The 25,062-nt window shown below is 41.2% G+C and overlaps 1 protein-coding gene across 8 annotated transcripts in view; it reads left to right on the top strand.

The window, feature by feature from the left end:
- The window catches only part of camk2d1 (calcium/calmodulin-dependent protein kinase (CaM kinase) II delta 1), a 113,814-nt gene that overhangs the window by 38,943 nt on the left and 49,809 nt on the right, over positions 1-25,062 (top strand). For all 8 annotated transcript variants that reach the window (XM_044097132.1, XM_044097131.1, XM_044097129.1 and 5 more), the window contains exons 3-7: positions 6,162-6,221; positions 11,764-11,818; positions 14,684-14,749; positions 21,850-21,922; positions 24,583-24,685. In XM_044097132.1, coding sequence (XP_043953067.1) covers positions 6,162-6,221; positions 11,764-11,818; positions 14,684-14,749; positions 21,850-21,922; positions 24,583-24,685 — 357 coding nt within the window. The remainder of the gene's footprint in view (positions 1-6,161; positions 6,222-11,763; positions 11,819-14,683; positions 14,750-21,849; positions 21,923-24,582; positions 24,686-25,062) is intronic.

Below are 25,062 nucleotides of genomic sequence, written 5' to 3'. Positions count from 1 at the left end.
ACAGACTTGTCAGATTAATAGTATCTTTCGAAAACCTTTTAGCAAGTATTAAACACAATACGAAATATAAATATGTTAAAATGGAAGTAATCTAATTAATCTATATCACGTGTTTCATTTGCTGATGGAACTGCTGACAAAGGAACTTTTCAGTCATATTCTAATTCATGGCATCAGCCTGTATTTGCTGAATGCTTACTTATAGTTGAAAACAGTTTCACAACTCAGTAATATTTTTTGTGAAGAAATATCACATATTTGCCTTTTATTGTCTGATTTTATCAAGTGCTGATAACAAACAAGATGAGATTCTGTAGCAATCAAAATGTTATTCAACATTTCAAAAACAGAATAATAACTTCTGTATAAACCCAATGAATCCTTGTCAGTGCAAACATTGTATTTTTCATTGATGTGATTCTGACTCCACAGCTGGTTGCCAAAACCTTTTTGTCCTGCTGAATTACACATAGCAGATGAGATATGATGTGTTTTTAATATAGCAAATATTAAAGACGCAAAAACGTTTTTGGGTCTGGTTGCGGCTGAATGGTGAATTAAAGCTGAGATGCTGATGTTTGGGTATGTAAAATGTATATTCTCTCTGCATATAGATACGTAGGTTGGTTTTTGTCAGTTCTGTAAAGGTACATGACAGAACTAAGCAAATTTCTCATTTATATTGACCAACAATTTAATTTTGTTTTTTTGTCCGTGTTGGAGTCGTGGTTAAAAATTTAACAAACTTTGAATTCTATATAGCTTATGAAATATTTCGTCCTATTTGATGATTGCTGTAAATATTGCCACGTTCTACAAACAAATGATGCAATTAGTCCAGGGGAAAAACGTAGAAAAACGGGTGACTGTATTATTTTTTTTCTCAGTCTATAAGCTGCCACACATAGACTCGTTGCTATGGTAACCAATGAACAACAGCCCCGGGGGTTCAGAGCAAAGATTATTTTCAAGTGCATCAGGAACTAACACTAAAAAACCACACAAACTTTTTCCCACACAAAAGTATATAAAACAACCAAACAGAACATTCTGTCCATTGGACATTTATGTTTTCAGTAATTCACAGAACAAAAGAACAAAGTTCATTTTACTCAAACATATACATATAAAGAGTTGAATCAGAGAAACTTTAAATTTTTTCCAGAGGTGGATATACTCAGTTTGAAACAGAATCGGAAGATTACATCATACCTGCCAACATCTGCTAACAACCACTCTGGTGCATACTGTGGAACAAGGTTGAAGATGCCTTTGATGCCTGAGAAACCTTCTCCTGGTTGACAAAGCACATGGAGAATATGTCAAAGGGTATTGGGGAAAAACACTGAGTAGACCAAAAAGTTTTTATTCTAACTAACACCAGACAATAAGACTTTAGATGCTGATGCATAAGGTAAAACTCTTTGGAAGTGGCTGGGAGGTCACAAATCTGATCCGCGCAGTCCACTCTCTGTCCTCCTAGATCTCTCTTCACATGTGTTCACACAGCGTTTGAGAATATTTCATGAACTATTTAGTGCCTCTCTTTGTTTTTAATGCTGCAGGCTGACTCCTGTTTGCATGAGCCTGGCATTGGCTTAACTAATTTGAATAACCAGGTAAGGGGGAGTGAGAGGGCTAAAATTAGATTTCCCAGAAACCAAAGCCATATGGTCAGCAGGACATGTCCAAAGTGTGATGAAACAAAGAAAAAAAAAAGAACATCATGCAGAATGACATTGAGTGTTTTTAAAACTGTTTGTTTCTGTTTCTTAATAATGAACATCAGCAGAATTCATATACATTCTGTGAGGTCCTGTGTTCTGAAGATTTCGGCCCATTCCAAGTGAATTTCTAACCCCAACCCTCTACTGGGTTTCATTGGAAGCAGTTTCAATAATAAACTAACCTTAAGTGTGTAGGGGTTCACCGGTTACAGTTTTCTGACCAATCACCCATTACCGCTCTTTAAAGAGCATGACCTGCCGGTTCAATTTTGGCCAATCTTTTTTTGTCTGAAATTATGCAAAATAAAGCAAGAAAGTTGCTGAATTGGTAACTGTGGTGACTACTGTTAACTGCAAACATGCGACATGACCTGGTGTGCTGGTCTGTCAGTCAAACTTTTGTCACAACAGAGTAAAAGAGGACAGTAATAGATTTTTAGACCTTTGCTGAGGTAGATAAAATTGAGGGATAAGGTTGGCTTCACATGCAAGTATCGACTGATCACAAATCTCCCAAAATTAAGGAAATCAACTGGGCCGATACATCGGCACACCCCTGCTAGACTGCATTGTTTACCAGGAATCAGATAATAATGTGTGGTGTTTACTTTTAATTTAATCTTTTTGACTGAATTTATGGATTGAATAGATAAAATATTTCTCTGTAAAGTGCCTTGAAGCAGCCTTTGTTGTGAATTGTTCTATAAATGCATCCTATTGAATGGAGTTTAAATGATTACGTTTTAGAGAATGTGGACAAAGATTTATTTTATCATTAGCTTTACTTCTCATCTGTAACAAGAGGTTTGATTTTTGGACTAATTATGGACAAAATTCAGCAGCATTGTGGCCTCTCTTCCTCTGCATCTCAGAATACTTTAACAGTCATGCTGAAGTAGAACCAAAATTGAGACTATTACACACTAGTGATAATCGTAGCGGTAGGATAAATCCATTCTGAAGCTAGGTATTGATCTGATTAATGATAACCCAGTGGCTGGAACAGGCAAATGAGAAGCAGATTTCTGACTGGTGGCATTGGAGAGGCTAATGACTAGCATGCCTACACTGGTCAGCCACTTAAGCATTTCTTTTGAAAGAATTTGCTGTAATCCAACCTGACATTAAGCATACATTTTAAACATAGAACATATAGACTATGTACAATGTTATACAATAAGCCTATCCCTGCTAATGATAGGCTATCAGTGGATGACCAACTTAGGCGTGCTAGTCATTAGCCTCTCCAAAGCCAATGTCAATCAGGAGTCTCCTCATTTGCCAAGGCCTGTTGCTCAGTTACCAGGGTTAGGGTACCCCTGACCCCAACCCTTATCATGAATTAGATCAGTAGTAAACTTTGAGGTGGACATAGCCAATGACACCAGGGCAGTCCACTGTGTTTTTTGTATTAAAAAAGGTTTCTTTGACATTAAATATAAAAATATTACTGGGTAGTTATGTTACTGGAACACATTGTTGACAATGCTTAAACACACAACTATACAGTCTTACAAAACGAACCAAATAAATACTATTAAACATAAACATTAATTATTTGTATATCAGTTAAATCCCAGTTAGGTAACCAATAGAGGTGTGCCGATCGATTGGCCACCGATCATAATCAGCCGATTTCCGTGAAAAAGTGTATGATGGGAGATCGCCGATCACTGTTTCTTGTTACCGATCACCAAAATCAATCACGTTTATCTGACTTCGCAGCCTGCGTGTGCAGCTCATCTCCTTTTTCCTTCACACTGCACAAGCACAGGGCAACAAATCCTAAGCGATGTGGTGTGGAACTTTAACGGTCTGAGAGTGAATGGGGACGTTTGCATGTTGTGGTAGAAATCTACCTCGAGAGTGAAGCACGTCACAATGCATCAACACAATCTAATATGGCATTTCAAAAACAAATAGTTGACAGAGTTTGGCTACATCGAGGCTCACTGCAGGGAAAAAAAGACATCCGGATCAGCCAGCCAGCAGGTAAAGCAGCGTACAACTACCAACACTCACCTGGATTAGCATCACGGTCAGAAAGCTAAACAAGATAAGATTTATTTGTCATAGTCATCAACAGATTACAACAAGATTGAGACCGTGCTTGACTCGAGTTAAAGTGCAGGTTATATACACATACACAACACACAATATAAATATACATACATAAAAAGATGAAGAAACAAACAGCACAAAACAAGAAATAAATAGACATCAGAAGATGGTTGCAGCACCTGGAGGTGTCTCAGAGTGAACAGAATTTACATTTTTAACAGAGTGATGTCAAGAGCAGAAGTTCTTATGCCTTTGAATTTTGTGCCATGATTGCCATCGGGTAGAAACTGTTTTTTTAGGTGATTTGTTGTGGTTTTTACTGCTCTGTATCTCTTGCCTGATGGCAGCAGCTGGAAGAGACCATGGCCAGGGTGTGAAGAGTCATTTAAAATGTCCAGAACTTTCTTGCGGAGCCTGGAAGTGTAAATCTGTTCCATGGTGGGGAGGGGGCAGCCTATGGTTCTCTCTGCTGCCCTGACATCCCTCTGGAGTGCCTTCTTGTCTGAGGATGTACGTGAGCACACTCTCTATGGAGCAGTGATAGAAGGCCTGCAGCAGTTCTGAGGGGAGACAGTTCTTCTGGAGGATTCTCAGAAAGTTCAGTCTCTGCTGTGCTTCTTCAGCAGCTCCTTGGTGTTGGTGCTCCAGGTTAGCTTGTCCTCCAACTCCATGTCCAGAAACCTGAACACTGGGACCTTCTCCACACAGGTCCCACTGATGGTGAGAGGCTGAATGTCCGTTTTGTTCTTCCTGAAGTCGATTACCAGCTTCTTTGTTTTGGAGATGTAGAGGAGCAGGTTATTGACTTTGCACCACTCTGACAGCCGCTTCACCTCATAACCCAAAAAGTAGTTCAAGTCAACGAGCTGACGGTGTAAGACGCTGGTTCTGCTCCCGCTGTCGAACCGCCGCTGCTGGTAGTAATATTTCACAGACTTAACACCACTCAACCTCCACCCAACAGTGAACTCTCACACAGAACGTCTGCTCTAAGCTGCAGCAATGTCACTTAAAAAACAAACAAAGATTTTAGATGTATATTAAAACTTCTGCAGAATTACTCAACTCGGTTAGAAACAGCCAATCAGAACCAGCATTAATCAGCTAGTCCTGCTCTCAGGAAGTTTTGATTTAGTTACTGTAAGTATCTTACTAAAATAAACTTTAGTACATTTATTTTGATGCAACCTACATTTGACCTTGAATGAATGTTTTTACTTTTTTGACATTATTTGATATTAGCAATGTTATGAGATTTATTTGGCTAATAATTAATGCTACTGAGAACCTTATTGTTAAATATTGTTTTACTGATTGCACATTTATCAGTTGTCCTTTTGAGTAGCTGCTGCAGTTTGCCTGCAAGTATTTTGCATGTTTTGTCTAAATTAGGTGAATTTATTGCCAGATCATGTTTCCATTTTGCCAGATAACATAGTAGCATTTATACCTGAAGAGAAAAATTAATAGCCAATCCAGGTGATGGGCAGTGATCGGTGATCGGCCCTACTGGGTGATCAGTATTGGAATCGACAGTATTGTTTGGACAGCTCCAGCTTTCAGATCTGGTTTTGTCCACCATTCTCAGTGTTTGTTTCCATCAAACAGGGTTAGGGGTATGCCATTCCTAGTTCATGTGGGCTATTAGGATCATTTGTCCTGACAGCAGTTGGGTTGCTCAAGGCTAATTGTTAATGCCAGAATCAAATTTGTTGCTGTAAGATCTCATTAAAACCCTACCAAGAAGAGAACATTGTGAAATATTTTTGGTAGATTTTTAGATTACTTTTTGCCATATAGGCATCATACCTCCTTCTGATCTGCCACAAATACTTAGGAGTTGTTAATTAAATAGTTGACTGGTCTCCAATAACTCAGCATTGTCTATTTTTTGAATTGAAAAACAAATGTCCTCAGTGACTCCTCATAAACATCTGAGCCAGTACTGATGTCCTCCACAGTGGGGGTGGAAGATGATCCTGTGGTTTACTGTTATCTGGACAATCTTAACTATAATTAGCTGTAATAATACAATAGGGTTTGTTATTTTTACCATCTTCTTACACTGTTGGTGACATGAGAGCATGAATACATATTGATCTGTTCAAACAAAAGCTTAAATGCAGGTATTCTTTCCATTTAATTGTACAGCTGCATTACTTGATGTAACTGGTTAAATTTAACACTTTTCTATTCTTAGAAGTCTAATGTATATTAGAGACTGTCATGTAAACATCTGGAGTCAATACTAAAACTAACAGAAATGATCATTGGTAACACTTTATTTGAGGGGGTGGGCATAAGACTGACTTGACACTTACTGACACCAAATTTCAGGGGGACTTTGGTAAAGCTTTTTATCTGTCCCCACAGATCACCAGAAGCTGGAGCGTGAAGCCAGGATCTGTCGCCTACTCAAACACGCCAACATTGGTAACTGATTTATTTTCCAGCTTACTGCATCTCTCTGTCTTCCCTTACTTTGTGTTGTACTCTTGATGACCTATGTAAATGTTGATATGGACAACCTTGTAGTGATTTGTTTCTGATTTGTATGAATGTTTGATTTGATGCTTCTGTCATGTTTTGTGGTGGAGAGGTGGTGAGGCAGCAAACGGAAACCCAGGGCGTAGTGAAAAATGATGTTTATTGGTGAAAATGTCCAAAGCAATCCAAAAACCAGGCAGCACGGCAGAGCAAAATCCAGGGCTCAGCACCGGTAGCACTGGATACACGAATGACTAGAGACGTGACAAGACGTGACTCGACGTACACAGACGGAGGACCCGACAAGGACACAGAGACACAGGTGACACTAAATACGCAGAGGGTAATCAGGGAACAAGACACACCTGGGAACTAATCAAGGGGAGACAGGACAACACAGAGACTCAGACACACAGGAAACTGAAATAAATACACAGAAAAACATGGAACATGACAGCTTCTAGAATGAAAAGCTTCAGTTTGTTTTTGTTTTTTTTGACTCAGCTTAATTGACAGCTGGTAAACTTAACATATTGACGGTACAAAGCAAGGGCGTAGGTTTGGTCTAAGTTTTGGTGGGACCTTACAACTTACTGACCAACCAGTAGTAAGTTGGGGGGGGCACCACATTGGCTTAATAACCCCTCCCCCCAACCATAACCATAACTTGATCATACATCTTGTGTATACAACCAGATACAGTCATACTCAATAATATTAGTCAGCATTATCTTTTACTCTCAAGTTAGGGAACTGCCTTGCGCAGTTCCATTAACATTAGCCTTTTAGCTTAAATGAGCTATTAGCTATTTTTCTGACTTATTAGCCATGTTTAGTATGCTGAATGGAGTAAGTCAAGTATAGACAACATGCTAGTGACAGCAATCATGCTAACATTAGCATTTTCACTAATTTTAGCTGACGGGCACTTTGACAGGTCCCGGTTAAATTTCTTCAGGAATTTTCTAATTTACACCTACTATGTTATTAAAGTCAGTTGATCTTGTATAGTTTTTAGCAACCATGAGTCAACAATGACTGGGGCAGCCTACTATATATATCTATACCGTACTCAATAGTCATGCTCCGTTTTTTCCAGCTCCCGTGAAACGTGATAAAGACTTGGATCCCTGGAGTCATATTCTGCCTCCCATCCAGCCTTCCTGAAGTTCTGCCCCTGTTTGTGACTCTTATTAAAAGCTCAGCAGAAACGAAATGTTAGAGCTACTAAAGCCTCATTAGCAGCATTAAATTAAATCTCCCGTTTGTTCCGCAACAGATTTAACTCATCATGCAGGGCCGGTCCAAGGCTGTATGAGGCCTTGAGCAGAATTTGACTTAAGGGCCCCTCTTGCTCATCAGCACCTCTAACAGCTTCACTATTAGGGTTAGTTAGTGAAATCTGGGAGAGGGGGAGCAGTTTAATTGGCCAACCTATAAAACAATAAGTTATACTTGCAGTTTACTAATTTGTATTTGTGAACAAACAGAATTCAAACTCATAGATTAAACTCACAGCATCAGATTGTTGCTATGGTAACAAAACAATCTAACTATGAATATTGTTCCTTCAAGTTGTACAAAGTAAACTTGCCAGCTCCTTAAAATCTTACATTTAAATGTTAAACAATTTAAAATCTTTTAATTAATGTAGGTTGAAACAATTAAATCAAATTTAGCAGCATTGATCATCTCAATAAACAAATATTACATTTATGTATCTGTGGTCTGTGTTAAGATATTAGCATTTATGGGGCCCCTGAAGTCCTGGGGGACCTGAAGGAACCACTGACTGAATTTGGATTAGACAGAAGTTCAAATAATTGATAATCATTTTAATTGTATTTATTTATTTGTTGTTTATAAGACTAGTTGTGGGTTTAAATAGTATTTCACTGGCAATGTTTTCCATAACATATAATTACCCAGTAATATTTTTACATTTTCTGTTTACTTAACATCTTTTAATACTAAAACATGGTGGACTGCCATTGGAACACCTTGGCACCCCAACCACTAGACTGAGCAGGTTTTCTGGGGGAAACCCTGTAACTTGATAAAAATTTTAATCAAATCCCACCACTAGTTATTACAGATATGGTAAGGGTATCTATGACATGCATTCATGTTTTTTTTTATTGAGAACATGTCTAGGAATGTTAATACTTTAGATCATTATAATAGATTTTCTGAACACATGTCCAGTGTGGTGTCAGACTGAAGCAAATCATACAATAAATATCTGCTGTATTTAGTTGAGGTTTGCAGTGGTAGGATGACAAAGTATGAAACATTATGGAGGTTGAATACTTCAACAAGGCATTGTGAATCTTCCTCACCTGTTTCTGTGTAAATCTGTCAAAGTGAACCTGTTCTGAGGGCAGATCATAGAGAACCTCAGTAGTCCTGAGCCGATGCTACAGGATCTCATTGGCCGCCATTCATGTGACAAACATCACACCTCATTGCTTCATGTCAGCTTCCTGTCCAGCTAATTGACTTTGCACCATTAGCACAGTTTCTTCCTTTGTTATCTTATTCAACCAAGTGGAAGAGACAGCCTGACTTCCTGGCCTGCCACCCCCAGAACAGTCAGCACATCACTCCCATTGTTCTATTTTTAGCAGTGCAACATCTGGCAGCTTTCTCCAAGGCAAATGCCTCTGCCTTGGAGAGGCTACTCTCTGCATGTTTTCTGTCATAATCAAATTATACTTTCAACATGTGGAGGTTCACTTGGCAGATGCTTCATATTCAGGAGATCACCAATTAAAAAATGTAGTCTGTCTCTATTCAGTAAAGGTTTATAGCTATTTGTGACTAAAGTTTGAAACATACATTTTAAAACGTACATTCTCTGATCTCTTTAAAACAGTGTTTCTCAATTCCAGTCCTCAGACCCCCTGCCTGCATGTTTTAGATGTTTCCCTTCTGCCACACCTGGATTGAATCTTTGGGTGATTAACAGGCTCCTGCAGGACTTGGTGGCTGCAGAAGATGTCATGCAATCATTTGAATCAGCTGTTCTGGTGTAGAGGCACATCTAAAACATGCAGAGCAGGGGGGCTGAGGACTGGAATTGAGAAGCACTGCTTTAAAATGACTTAAAGAGATCAAAGAGATGAAATGATATGAAAAGTTTTATATGAAGGATCTTGTGAAAACCTGTGAAAATCCAAATTATTTGTGGAAAAATAAATCTATTCAGAAACCTTTTTCATTGTGCATATCTAAAATATTCTAAAGAAAATGCAGCTTGCAATGATAAAATCCCTAGACACATTGCTACTGGTGACAAAGCAGCCAATCCAGAAGCACCATTCATTTCCTTGCTGCTGATTGGCTGTTCCCAAATTGCGTACCCAGATAGCAAAATAGGAGTGAAACAATGTTGAAACAACAAGAAACATTGAATCCATGTTGAAGCCTGATATTGAAACGATATTGAAAGTGGTCAGTGACTTACATGTTGAATCAGTAACTGCCACTCATCTACATTTGAATCTACATTGACATTTGTGTTGATTTTATATTGAGTCAAAGTTAAAGAATCAATATTGATTCATGTACATTTTTTGGTCTGATAGGTCTACACATCATATCATTAAAAATTTCTTCACTGATGTTAAACACATAATTTTGTTAGCAGACACAGTATTATGTCCTTCACAATGACCTTACATAATTCCAAAGTTGTGTGTCCATTTAAAAAAATGACAACATTGTAGTAATATTACATTTTATTTAAGAAAACATATCTGACTCCTTTTTAGCTGCCAGAACAACAGTCTCTTGTTCATGGAAGAACCGCATCCATGAGGTTAAGCCTGGTTCTGTATGAACCAAGGAAACAGTATGTGTTGGGGTAACCCAAGTTTGACTCTGGTTGGCGTCACTCTGGTTCCTCCCACTGTGGTGCATAACAAAGAAACTTCTTGACAGTTTCACTGTAGTCTTCATCAGTCAGCTTTGGATCAAACTACCGAGCAGCAGCTGAAAAACACAAAAATAAGAGTGAGCAAGGAACTGGCTAAAAAGACAATAAAAACATTTGAAAAGTTTTGAAACACATTGAAATGTGAAATAATGTAATAGTTATAGGCCTGAGAACTATAAACCCCTAGGAGTGATGTGCTGACTGTTCCTCTTGTACACTCAGTTAATTTGATAAGGACATGATAATGAATATTCATGAATATGTATCTCAATGTTAGTTGACATATATAATCATATTTACCTATCACCTCATGTTAATATTATTCATCCATCCATCCATCCATTTTCTGTTCACCCTTTGTCCCTAATGGGGTCGGGAGGGTTGCTGGTTCCTCTCCAGCTACGTTCCGGGTGAGACGGGGTCACCCTGGACAGGTCACCAGTCTGTCGCAGGGCAACACAGAGACATACAGGACACACAACCATTCACACACACACACTCACACCTAGGGAGAATTTAGAGAGTCCAATTAACCTGACAGTCATGTTTTTGGACTGAGGGAGGAAGCCGGAGAACCCGGAGAGAACCCACCATGCACAGGGAGAACATGCAAACTCCATGCAGAAAGACCCCGGGCCGGGAATCGAACCCAGGACCTTCTTGCTGCAAGGCAACAGCTCTACCAACTGCACCCCTGTGCAGCCCCTTTTTAATATTATCAATATTTAAAATAATGGGCTTCTTATTGTAAGACGTAAAGATACAAGTCAGGGTGGATCAGGGTTGTATTTAACACACCGGAGAAAAACAAATAGTGCAAAAGATGATTTGTATTGTAGTTGGAAAAAATTACAATATGTACAGGATAAACTTTCATCAAATAACTGGTACAATCTTCCATTAACCATTTAATTCCATTCCCTTGTTCTGCTGGGGGACTTCAACGCTCACATGGGCAATGACAGTGAGGCCTGGGAGGAACGGCCCCCCCATCTGAATTCCAGTGGTGTTCTGTTGTTGGACTTCTGTGCTCGTCATAGATTGTCCATAACAAACACCATGTTCAAGTATAAGGGTGTCCATATGTGCACTTGGCAGCAGGACACTCTAGGCCGCAGTTCGATGATCGACTTTGTCATCGTTTCATAAACTCAAAATTAATCTCCCCCATACTGAGCAGCTTTCTGACAGCAGACAGCAAGTCTGCAGTCCACAGCTAAAAACACTAAATGTTGTTAGCAGTTTTCAGTGATATCAATCACAAGCCAATCAATGGTGTGGTCAGCTGTCAATCAAATCACTTCGATGCAGTTCTCAGCTCAGTCCTGCTAGTACTACCCCTGAAGTTGGTGCAAAAATCAGAACAACACTGGTTCTGCAGATGGGAAATGAATCTGGATGAGATGGACTGCGACCAAACCGGTTAGAGGCGGGCTGGGGAAAAATGCCTAAAGCGTAGCTAGTGTCACTTCAAGGTAGTTAAGTGTATCATGAAGAAGTCTGTTAGTTGGCTTCTTGCTCTGACATGTCTGTATTTGTCTTTCTTCACAGTCCGACTCCACGACAGCATTTCAGAAGAAGGATTCCACTATCTGGTCTTTGATCTGTAAGTGCTGCTTCTTTATTCAAGTCATATTAAAGTCCCAGTCAGACAGTTAGCCCTTAGCTGTCACCCCCAAAACTCTGACATGTTTCGGATGCGACAAAAACATGTTGCATCCATATCCTCATGAGAGTTGAGGGGGTTTACATTAATCCATCCTTCTTCCTACAGGATGTTAAAGTGAAGACTTTTGCTTGGAAATAGCCTGGTAGAAAGCAGCCCCTTTGTTTTATGTCGTTTGCTTTGTCCAGAGGCTCTAGGCCAACTTTTAGATGTACTTCTACTTCAACACACCTGAGTCAAATAATGAGGTCATTAGCAGGACTCTGGAGAACTTGACTGCACTTGGGAGGTGATTCAGCTGTTGGATTCAGGTGTGTTGGATCAGGGAGACATCTAAGAGTTGCAGGGCACTGGCCCTCGAGGACCAGGAGTGCCCACCCCTGCTCTAGGCTCTCAGCTGTTGAGAATTGATTGCTTCCTGGATGTTTGGACTGTGCTGAGACTTTACATTTTTACTGGAACTGCTAACATTTATCCGTGATGGTATGTAATGCGCCACTTTGATGCTAAGAACCTTATTGGAAGTTGCCTGTGCTGTGAAGAACCGTCCTCCACAGTGAAGTGAGAAGAGCTGATCCGAGCGAGCTTTAATGTCAATTTGGTATTTGGGAGCGATGCCAACATGGTGACATTCCACGTCCCAAGAGCTAGCTTCTGCAACCGAGGATCGGACCGCCAGGGTCCCCTCCCTCAGCCGCCACCCATCACACAATGCACCCCACCCCTTCGGCCCCTCTCACGGGTGGTGGGCCCAAGGGAGGGGGGGGCATTTTTCCTCTTCGGGCTGAGCCCGGCCGGGCTCCATGGGTAAAAGCCCGCTCCTTCACGTTGAGAGGAGCCAGTTGAGGTGGCTTGGGCATCTGGTCAGGATGCCTCCTGGACGCCTCCCTGGTGAGGTGTTCTGGGCACGTCCCACCAGGAGGAGGCCCCGGGGAAGACCCAGGACACGCTGGAGGGACTATGTCTCTCTGCTGGCCTGGGAACACCTTGGGATTCCTCTGGAGGAGCTGGAAGAAGTGGCTGGGGAGAGGGAAGTCTGGGCCTCCCTTCTGAAGCTGCTACCCCCGCGACCTGACACAGGATAAAGCGGAAGAAGATGGATGGATGGATGGATGGATGGATGGATGGATGGATGCCAACACGGACTGAACGGCTTCGTCCACTTCCTCTGCTGCCTTTGCTAAAACTACATACAGACTACAATTCTAAAACAGCACAGAAAATCATCATTCTTCACTACGTCTGTTCGCCTCATAAAAAATCTACCACAGACAATCTGAGTCAAGGGAAGAAAAACCAATCTGAGCTGTAAGCAAGAATTTTTTTCAAGTGGAATTGCACAGGAAGGCAATGACCTGGCTAGCTTGGAGATGAACTCCCATAAAAAATGGCCAGAGGGTTTAGGTGGATATTCAGTTTTCTGGTTACAATTCAACATATTAAAATAAAACATACAGATCAAACTTTGTGGAGATTTTGTCTCTTCTTTTGAAAGCAATACAAGTATGAACACTTTTTTATTCAGGTTATTTTAATGGTAATAAGTTTGTGTGGCTTCATCACAGGGGGCTAATAACGATGACCGGAACTGTACACATTCCTAACTGTATTTCCAGGAATAGTTTATTAGAAGGGAAATATGGAATTTCTGCTAGAGGGGTATCAATTGCAGATTCCTCACCAATCACAGCTCTTTCTGCTGATGTTGATTTAGACCAATACCTGTTTGTCATCCTCTTTTTTTATGATGAGTGGTTCATTTTCAGACCTTTAGCAGCCCAGCTCCAGTGGAGTTTAGCTGCAGGGGGCATTGGTTTATGTGTGTGTGTGGGTGTGGGTGTGTGTGTGTGGGGGGGGGGGGGGCAGCTTTTACTTCAATATAAATACATAAACAACCTTTGTGTAACCTTTCAAATAAAATAATCATATTTATTAATACAAAGTAGGCAAGGATGTAAACAGTGACGTGTATAAAATGTTGAGTAATTATGCTCAAATTTACATAAACTTTAGATTATATGTTGCACAAGTCTAAGAATTTAATGTTTCTAATCTCTGAAGTCAATTTTTAAAAAAGACAAAATCAATTTACTCAAGTAAGAGCAGCAATAATAATATTACTCAATTAAAATTAAAAGGTACAGTAAAACTACTCATATAAGTAGTTTTTCCCAAAAAGTTACTCATGTGAATGTAACCAGCTCTACTGAGTTTTGAACAGAAATAACAACTATGCTAATAGCCTATTCTTAAGAAGCTTAACGTGATATATTGGCATCAGCTAGTCATCATTTAACTAACATTACCTGCATCCAACAGCATTACTCAACTCACTCTGTTAGCTCATGGGGGAAAAACTGTACAAATTTATTTGCCTTTTGTTGGTTTGCTGTCATGACTCTAACACACCTGAACAGCTCTGCACAGCAGCAGCATGTTTTGTCCAAAACAAGCGTCTTGGCGCTCATGTTACATTTAAAGGCGGCTTGGAAAAACTTGTCATGACATGTTAAAAATGGATTAAACTGTAACGGCTGAATGTATATTTATAAAGGTGGTGTGGGAACCCCTATGTATCAAATGGAGATAGGAATAACAGAATAAGAAACAAAATAAGAAAAAACAACTTCCAGTGATGCTGTGGGTGGGCGATGCCCCCCATTGCCCACCAATGCCGCCGGGCCTTTGTCCATGTGATATTGAGGAAATGGAATTTGATGAAATGTGTTTTTTTTTTCTTTTCTGCAGATAAGAACCATCTAATTTTACTCTATCAAACTATGTCACATGTTTTCTTGTCACCAGAGTCACTGGTGGAGAGCTGTTTGAGGACATTGTTGCCAGGGAGTACTACAGCGAAGCTGATGCCAGGTCAGTGTTGAGTCTGATCTTATTATATTTGGAGAACTTGTTGGTGAGACATGTTATGCTTTGGACCTTGAAGGCATATGGAAGCACAAACTTTAGAGATGGAACAATCTGATGTATTGACATAAATTATTAAAAACTGTGCACATCACAAGAATTTTTGTCCCTATGTGTTTTCATACTTTTAATGCCAAAAGTAATCTCTTCTTTTGTTACAGTCAGTCCTCTTTTTTTCTCCATCTCGGTGTGATTTTTGGAATTTTATCCCCTAAAAACAGAATCTTTATGGTCTAATGATCTAACAGATTCAGCTTAGTAGAGTTTAATTTCATGGTTCATACTTCAGTCATTTCAGATGCTTTCTGGAGTTTATCACCATCAATAGATGATGGCCCTTTAGTGACCTTAGTAACTGTGATCTGATAAAATCCTGTTTTGATGTGGATTCAGTTGATTTTAAAGGTTTTAAAAATGACAGCTGCCAGTTTGTTTTGTGTCATGACAACATGCATGAGTTGTAAGTGTTGTAGTTCATCTTTTACCTGTAAAGCAGGCAGCAAGTGGCCTGGCTTCAGGAAACCGCTACATCTACAAATACAGCTAAATATTCACATTTTTTGGCCTTATTTTCTTTCAGTTATTTTGCAGTTTTTTCTGGGCGCTATCTTGATGTAATAATTTCTACATAGAGAGAAAAAGAGAGAGATCACATTTTCTTTTCATGAAATCTTTATACTCAAATAATCGTCCCACCAATCTTGCTGCTAACTCCTTGTGTTCTCATTTCTTAACTTGGTTGTTGCTTACCTCAAAGCTACCTGTATGATAATTTAGTAACCCTGGGAAAAAGTGTTTCTTAAAGTGTTTTTAAAAGAACAATGCTCTTCACAGAGCTCACTCATCTCATCTCCTGTGCAAAGGATGAATTCCCACCCAAATCTTTTAGTACGGAGCAAATAAATGGCCACAAGCCATTTCTAATATTCATATTACAAAGTTCTTTTCCACTAGGAAAACTTTTATTTTTCATTTAAAATTGGAGCTTTTTGTTCTTTACAGTTCAAGATGGCATGTTGTCCTCATTAGACACTAGTGACTTCCTGCCTGAGAGAAAAGTATTTCAAATATTTATCTGCTTTGAAAAACAATGGAGAGGCCAGTTCTGATTATTTATTTATTAATATAAAATATATTTGCACTTGTAAGTGAAGTATATTTAACATAAATGACACATTTTTCTTATTTAAGCCCCATATTAGGCATGTTGGGGCCACAGTCCCAACAGTTCCATTGAAAGCTGAACTGTTCACTGTCTGTGCTGATTTCTGTGCTTCTGTATTCTGTCAGCTTGATGTCACCTAAACTCTCCCTTCTCCTCTCCTTTTTTGCTTCTGGGCTGGTGTCTTTGTCTCCTCTGCTTTCACTTCATACAGCAGATTCTAGAAAGTATAAATCATTGCCACATAAATGGCATCGTACACAGGGACCTGAAGGTCAGTGACTGACCACTCTGCCCACCTGTGGTACCTTGCCTTGCTTCTAAAGCACCTGATCAGTCGACCAATTACTGTTCCTCTGAGAGTCGCCTCTGGATCACCCAGAACCTGCCCGCTTGCTCATTTGCCCTGCCAGATTGCTTCACTGCCCACCTGTGGCAGAAAGATGGAGACAGATTGGCAGAGAAGCAGGTGATGGGTGGAGTAGCGCTTTTAGCCTGCTGGACATCATCATTGCTTGCTTCAATTTTATACAGAGCACATAATGCATGTAGCCCAATGTTAAAGCCATGCTCTGGCACAGGCAGGGACCAACCAGGTGATGAGGAGGAGGAGGGACAGTTTGCTGTTTTAACATCCTAATAGTATCAAACAGTAATGACGGGTTACTGTGACATAGATGTAGAAATTAAAAATGTAATGTTTTTATAATAAAAAACTTTTTTTCACATTTTAAGTTGTATTGAAGCACACTGAAAAAAATTTCATACATTTTAAAGACCTTTACGCACATGTTTGCATCACATTTATGCCATCAATTTTGATTTAGATTTTTTTTAAATTGTCTGGACTGATGCAGATATTAATACGGGATCAGTGCATCTCAAGTGTAGAAGCACTTGAGATGCAAGTTGGACGTTGAGATTGCATGGCATGCCACTGTTGATGTTAAATGTGATAAGGAGAGAAAAATTGTAATGAGCAGAAAACCTGAGGAACAAAACATCGCTTTATATAAATAGCACCAATCCACAACACATGCCATCCAAAGGGACATTGCAAACATCCATCCATCCATCCATTTTCTTTACACCCTTCTTCCCTAATGGGGTCGGGAGGGTTGCTGGTGCCTATCTCCAGCTGCGTCCCAGGCGAGAGGCGGGGTACACCCTGGACAGGTCGCCAGTCTGTCGCAGACATTGCAAACAAAAAAAGTCAAATTATATATATTTTCCAAATATTTGCTAGTCTTCAGTCAAGCTCTGGTTAGCATTAAAATTTGTTTAAAAAGTTTTCCTTCTTGGGAAAGGATTCCTTCTGCAAGTTGCATCGAGTCATCGATTTGCAGGATTCTCTCCTCATGGACCATCATGTAGCAAGATGACGAAACCCCGGCAGAACCAGAAACTGGCTAGCATTAGCTTCCACTAAACACCATTTCATATCACTTAAGCATTAGTGAAACTAATGTTGATAATTAGTTCTGTAGGTTTAACATGTGTTCGAAGTTCTGATGGAGATGGGAGTTAGAGCTCTATCCGCCAGACGTTCCCAGCAGACCCTCACAACACGTGGGCCTGCCAGGTCTGACCGGCATCCTCCCCCACCAGCGGAGCCAACTCACCCCCAGGTAGTGGTCAGTGAACAGTTCCTCTCTTCACCCGAGTGTCCAAGACATACGGCCGCAGATCCAATGAAACGATGACAAAGTCAATCATTGAACTGCGGCCTAGGGTGTCCTGGTGCCAAGTGCACATATGGACACCCTTATGCTTGAACATGGTGTTCGTTATGGACAATCCATGACGAGCACAAAAGTCCAACAACAGAACACCACTCGAGTTCAGATCGGGGGTGCTGTTCCTCCCTACCACACCCCTCCAGGTCTCAATGTCATTGCCCACGTGAGCATTAAACAAGGGAGTCCCCAGGAGGGGGACTCTCCTGTACCCCCTCTAAGGATTCCAAGAAGGGTGGGTAATCTGAATTGTTGTTTGATCTGTAAGCACAAACGACAGTCAGGACCTGTCCCCCCACCCATAGACAGAGGGAGGCTACCCTCTGGTTCACCAGGGTAAACCCCAACGTACAGGCGCCAAGATGGGGAGCAACAAGTATGCCCACTCCTGCCCGACGCCTCTCACCTAGGACCTGTCTGCCTTGGGTGACCCTACGATCATTGGGGCACTCAAACCCTTCCTTCATGATGAGGTGGCAGCCCAAGGAGAAGAGATGGGATGGGACATTGAGTCCGAGTGGACCGTGTTCCGTGCCTCCATTGTTGATGCGGCCTTTCGGGGCTGTGGCTGCAAGGTTGTCGGTGCATGTCGTGGCGGCAACCCTCCCACCCGTTTGTGGACACTTTCAGTGAGGGATGCTGTCAGGCTGAAGAAGGAGTCCTATCGGGCCTTTTTGGCTTGTGGGACTCTGGAAGCAGCTGATGGGAACCGGCGAGCGAAGCGGCATGCAGCTCGGGTGGGCAGAATACTTTGAAGACCTCCTCAGTCTTCAAAGTAAGCTGAGCCTTCCTCAATGGATGGAAGGCTCAGCTTCCATTGAGGAAGCTGAGCCTAGGGACCCTGGGTCGGGCTCTCCAATCTCTGGGGTTGAGGTCGCCGAGGTGGTCAAAAAGCTCCTCGGTGGATGAGATCCACCCGGAGTTCCTTAAGGCTCTGGATGTTGTAGGGTTGTGTTGGCTAACGCAACTCCGCAATATCGCATGGACATCAAGGGCAGTTCTCCTGGATTGGCAGACTGGGGTGGTGGTCCCCCTGTTCAAAAAGGGGGACCGAATTGTGTGCTCTAATTACAGGGGGCAAGGTCTATTCAGGGGTCCTGGAGAGGAGGGTAGTTGGATAGTCAAACCTTGAATTCAGGAAGAGCAGTGTGGTTTTCGTCCTGGTCATGGAACACTGGACCAGCGCTACACCCTCAGCAGGGTCCTGGAGGGTTCGGTGAGTTTGCCCAACCAGTCTACATGTGTTTCTGGACTTGGAGAAGGCGTTTGACTGTGTCCCTTGGGGAGTCCTGTGAGGGGTTCTCCGGGAGTATAGGATACCAGACCCTTTGATACGAGCTGTCAGGTCCCTATATGATCGGTGTCAGAGTCTGGTTCGTATTGCCGGCAGTAAGTCAGGCTCATTTCCGGTGAGAGTTAGACTCCGCCAGGGCTGCCCTTTGTCACCGATTCTGTTCATTAATTTTATGGACAGAATTTCTAGGCACAGCCAAGTTGTTGAGAGGATCCGTTTTGGTGGCCTCAGGATCGCATCTCTGCTTTTTGTGGATGATGTGGTCCTACTGGTTTCATCAGGTTGTGATCTTCGGCTCTTGCTGGAGTGGTTCACAGCCAAGTGTGAAGCGGCCGGGATGAGGATCAGTGCCTCCAAATCCGAGGCCATGGTCATGAGCCGGAAACGGGTAGAGTGCCTTCTCCGGGTCAGCGGGGGTGTCCTGCCCCAAGTGGAAGAGTTTAAGTATCTCGGGATCTTGTTCACGAATGAGGGAAGAAGGGAGCAAGAGATTTTACAGGCGGATTGGTGCAGGGTCTGCCGTCAAGCGGGCGCTGTATCTGTCTGTCGTGGTGAAGAGAGAGTTGAGCCAAAAAGCGAAGCTCTCGATTTACCGGTCGATCTACGTTCCCACCCTCATCTATGGTCATGAGCTGTGGGTCATGACCTAAAGAACAAGATCGCTGATACAAGCGGCCAAAATGGGTTTTCTCTGTAGAGTGTCTGGGCTCTCCCTTAGAGATATGGGGAGAAGCTCAGTCATCCGGGAGGGTCTCAGAGTAGAGCCACTGCTCCTTCACATCAAGAGGAGCCAGTTGAGGTGGTTCGGGCATCTGGTCAGGATGCATTCTGGACGCCTCCCTGGTGAGGTGTTCTTTGCACGTCCCACCCGGAGGAGGCCCCGGGGAAGACCCAGGACACGCTGGAGGGACTATGGCTCTCAGCTGGCCTGGGAACGCCTTAGGATTCCTCCGGAGGAGCTGGAAGAAGTGGCTGCGGAGAGGGACGTCTGGTCCTCCCTTCTGAAGCTGCTACCCCCGCGACCCGACCCCAGATAAGTGGAAGAAGATGGATGGATGTTTTAGCACAACTGGGTTTTTAGTCAGCAGGGTCTAACCAATATTTTTGCTTTAACCAAAAGTATTGGTTAAAGCAAAAGTATTGGTTAAAGCAATATTTTTAAGTGTCTTCATTAGCACTAGTGGAAACTAAACTAACATCTTTGTAAGGAGAGAGATTTATGGGGAAACAAAAGGGAAGCAGGAATAGGTTGTTAAGGAAGAGTATTTTAAATTAGCTTAATTTGGAAAAAGCTTGGCTCACTCTTCCTCTAGATCCCAGGTCCTCTCCGCGGGCGGCGGGCGGCGACAAGGAAAACAGCAATGCGTGATGATGTCACAGAATTACAGAGTTTAATCCCATACAAAGCAGCGTATGAATTAACAAGAAAACCGCAGAGTTACAGATATATACATTCTTTACTTGAGACAAAAAGAAATAGAAAAAGAAAAGATAGAGAAAGAGGCAAAGACATGTCTTTGGAGAAAGCTGATGCCGAAAAGGCAAAATAGGGTAGCTATCTAAATTATTATTCCTGTGCACGAACTCTTATAGTGAAGGCGTTTCTTTCCTTGTTAATATATTCAATTAAGGCGTACTTCTGTTTGACCAACCAGAAGCTACCTTAGACACTCAGAAAAACTTAGAACTTCCACTTTTTTACGGCAGAGATCAAAGGCCATTTTGGTCTCCGGTAAGACAAAGGAGCAAGCAGCTGCATCCTGGTATTCTGGGCTCTAGGGCCATTTGGGCCAATAAAACCATAAAATAAGACTTCACAGATACCTGTGAAATTCGGAGTGTCTCCCGTTATCTCAGAACAAACTTAAATCCAGTAATTTGGTTCAAGGAAAGGTTACCCTCACAAAACCCAGTTTTGCTCTGCTGCATCCAGCATCTCCAAAGTGAGTCCTTAGCAAAAATAACACATAAAATCAACAGAACAAAATGAGGTACAATTCCTTTTTAACCTATAAAACATAACATTCAAACAATTTCCATTTGATTCAGATATTGTCACAGATATTGTACAATTTTCAAATACATTCATCATTTACTAGATTAGTAGTTCTAAACTTAGATAAAACAATTTTCTTTAAAAACCTGCTATTAATACTTAGAAAAATGTCTTAGAAATTAAATGTTAATGGTTTCAACATTCTGTGTTGTATTCAGTTTTATACCATCCCAGATGTTGGTTGGAAGACTTTTGATGTTCTGTGAACCAAACAGGGTTCTGTCCTGCAGTAGATGCTAATTTTATGGCCTCCTGACCTCTGATAACACAGCAGGAGCCTCCTCGAGATCTCCTTTGATCTGCATTTGGTTCCTGACCTTTGCATACTTACCCATCGAATAGTTTAGTTTTAAATCCTTAGCACAAACCTGTTTAAAATTAAGAAATTTGTTCAAAATAAGAATGTTCAATATACCTTTTACACATGGCGTAAGATTAACTCTATTAAGCACTAAAAACAATCATTTTTCCTCAACAAGGTGTACCACTGTCTCCCTCCTCTCTTCTATGGTCCTTCCTCCGGTTGGTCAAGGTTGAAACCCACTTTTGTTTTGACACCTGAGCAGAAAACCAGCTGTGTTCAGCTATTACAGCCACCGAGAAAATTCTCCAGAATCCCATTTAGTATGTTGATCACTTTTATGAATGGCTCTTGATTGTGGTCAGTCAGACTTAATCTTCTTGCACAGGCTCACCACTAACACAGCCAGCAGCTGCCCAAGTGTCAAAGCAAACACAGGCATGTATAGTATGCAAGAGCTTGTCACTAACCCAAGGCCCCCTGGTGTTTGCATGCAGTCATTGCATTCAGCAGATCCTAGAGGCTGTGCTCCACTGCCACCAGATGGGTGTGGTTCACCGTGACCTCAAGGTAAGTGGAGATATGTTTACATCCCTATTCTGTGACCTCACTCTGCCTTTTGTTCTACTTTTGGCTGATTCTTCCCTTCTACATCCAAACCATCTTTTTCTAACTTAATCACCAAACTATTTGGTTTTAAAATTAAGCAGATGCATATTTAGACTACATTTGTTGTGAACAATTTGAATTAAAATCATGTTACATTCAACTTTTTTTCTTCTAAACTTCTAAAGTGGATGTTTCTGAATATGGTTTGTTGAGAAAGATCTCATTTGGCAACCAAATGCAGCAGGTGTGTGTGCAAGGTTTTGTTTACTTTCAGCAATAATAAGCTTGCATTTTGCATTGGATGACTGCTGCCTCTTAGTGACCTGATTGGCTGTTGCCAAGCAGCTGCAATGGCTTGTCAGCAAAACTCTAAAACAAACAACTACAGGGAAACAAATCAGCCCATCAACAAATAAAGGGGAAAACACATACGTGTGCACGGTTGTATTTCTACCCTTATTAAAACCTTACACCTTAAATCTAACACCTTACACTTACCCAAGAAATAGGGTCCACCACATTAGGACTGGCCTTTGACCCTCATAATGCCCTTTGGTATTTAAAGTATAAATGGATATACCAGAGAAGTTCCTAAATAGAATATGAACCATGATGGAAGTGAATTAGAACGGAACCTTTCAATCGGTTTTTCAGCATCTATCACCTGGACACGTTGACACGTTAGTTTCCATTTTATCACATTAAATTCTGTTCAGTAATGGATATTAGAAATCCAAAGATATGCCTAAAGAAATGAAGAAAAAGCTTCAACTCACACAGTTAAAATCTTAACTGCTCTCTGTATTGTTAAGGGCAGAACAATTAGAAAATGTTTCAGTTGGTTTCATTAGTATCTATTTGTCTGTCCTTGTGTTATTAGGAACCAAGTACAGATCTCCAGATTCTGTGAATGTGCTGAATATGTCAAAAACCAAAAGTAGCATATCAAGTAGCACAAGCACTTAATAGCTGAGAAGTACTATTGTGTAGGGCTGATGATGGTTTGTTTTAAAGTCTCAAAGGGTTAGTGATATTATAGTATTCATGGATGTGAATAATATAGTCACATCCATGAGCTTCTCTGGATACCAAAATGTACTAAAGCCAAATTGGTTGCCTTATTTTGACGTCGAATGTGGGGCAGCTGTGGCTACCATCTAGTAGCGTGAATTGCTTTGGGATCCTCTGAACTTGCTAAAGCGCTATACAAGTACAAAGCCCTTTACCACCATTTACCATATTTCATAGGGGTGACGGTGGTAGGAGTTCGCCCTGCAGTTGACAGGTTTCTGGTTCGATCCCCCCTCCATCTGCCTCTGTCGTTGTGTCCTTGGGCAAGACACTTCACCCACCTTGCTTGCTTGTGGAGGTCAGAGGACACAGTGGCGACTGTGCTAGGCAGTCTCACCTCTGTCAGACTGCAGGCTCATCATTAGTGTGTGTCTGAATGAGTCAATGCCTAAAATATAGTGTGAAGCACTTTGAGGGGTGGGGTGACTATTGTTAACCACATTTACTGACGTGATTTGGTGGGTCAACCCACTCTTACAAGGGGACATTAACTGAGTTTCAGTCCTTTGTGGAGGTAGAGTAGATTGATGGATAAGATACATTTTTTATGCAGGTTTAGGCCGATAACCCAAAACTAAGGAAATTGGGACAAATTTATTGGCTGGCCACTTTCAGTGCGCCCCTACTATGGAGCAGGTCATTCCAGAGAGTATCATTTTATGGTTTCAGATGTGCTAATTTCACCTTAATCCAACTCCAACCTTCAAAGAATGTGCTGGGCATTCAGCTCTTCATTTGGTATGCATGGTGCGTTTTTTTGTATTGGACCCAACTTAATTTCAGCAGCTAGTAGGAAGAGTGATATGAGCTGGAAATGAGCACCACATCCTGCATATCATTGAAATGTTTTCTCAGTTTTGGGACCAGCGTCCTGCTGGTTTAACAGTGATTGGTGCTGTAGATGAAAAACAAGTCATATTATCAACTTCCTGTCAGATTCACCATCCATATCTACTTGTTCTCCGTATAACTCATTTATGTGAAGAACTTAATCTCAAACCTTCATTTCAGAACATTTATTGAATAAATGAATGGGAGTAGATGATCACGTTCTTCTTTTGTTGTTACTTTACTGTCTGTTAAGAGTTTGGCTAATACCAGAAATTGCAACAAAATTTTTTTTGTAAATGTCACAAAGTGTGTGCGATTCACCTACTCTGAAGCCTTTTCCATCTTAGCATTAGTCACTTCCTTCCAAGTATCTGATTATGTCTGTTTAAGCAGAATCCATCAGCATCTCTCCATCCCAGCTATTTGGAGATGGCCTTACTAGTCAGCTTATGACTCTGAGGAATGAGTTTGTTATTTAACAGTTTAGATTCTAGTTCAGCTGAGCTCTAACTTTAGTGTTTCATGAAACGATAGCAGGGTTTCCCCCAGAAAACTTACTAAGCTCGGTGGTTGTGGCACCAACGCCTGGCTTATAATACACTGGGGGAAACCCTTCACAACGTTTCCGCCTCTCCCTTTGTTTTCAACTTTTGAACTTATTGTTACATGACTGTGCTGCTGTGAAATACTAACGGTATATTTTGTTTCTCCAATCTAAGCCAGAGAACCTGCTGCTAGCCAGCAAGCTGAAGGGAGCAGCGGTTAAGCTGGCTGATTTTGGCCTGGCTATAGAAGTGCAGGGAGACCAGCAGGCATGGTTTGGTATGTACAATTTTTTTTTAAATTTGAGTGAGATTGGTAGTACTTGTTTTTTTCTTGTTTCTTCCATGTCTATGCAGTTAAATTAATCATACCTCCCAGTCCAAGAAAACCATAAGAAAGTTTAGATGAAATCTACTTTGAATTAAATAGTTGCTAGCCACATTTCCAAACTTAGTTCCTGAGGGACAATAAGCACCAAAAGTAGAGAAAACTGTACATCTCTCAGTGAAAACCGTTTGTTATAAAGATCCATCTTATTCATATTATTAACTTTGCTGGAGTTATGTGTATGACTTCTGTCAAGAATTCTTGCTCGTACAAACAAGGTCTCTTGCAGAACATGTACAGATGGAACCTTTTATATCTTAAACAGAATA

This window comes from Gambusia affinis, linkage group LG18 (assembly GCF_019740435.1).
Source record: "Gambusia affinis linkage group LG18, SWU_Gaff_1.0, whole genome shotgun sequence".
NCBI classification, from domain to species: Eukaryota; Metazoa; Chordata; class Actinopteri; order Cyprinodontiformes; family Poeciliidae; genus Gambusia; species Gambusia affinis.
This window is presented reverse-complemented; position numbering and strand designations above follow the sequence as displayed.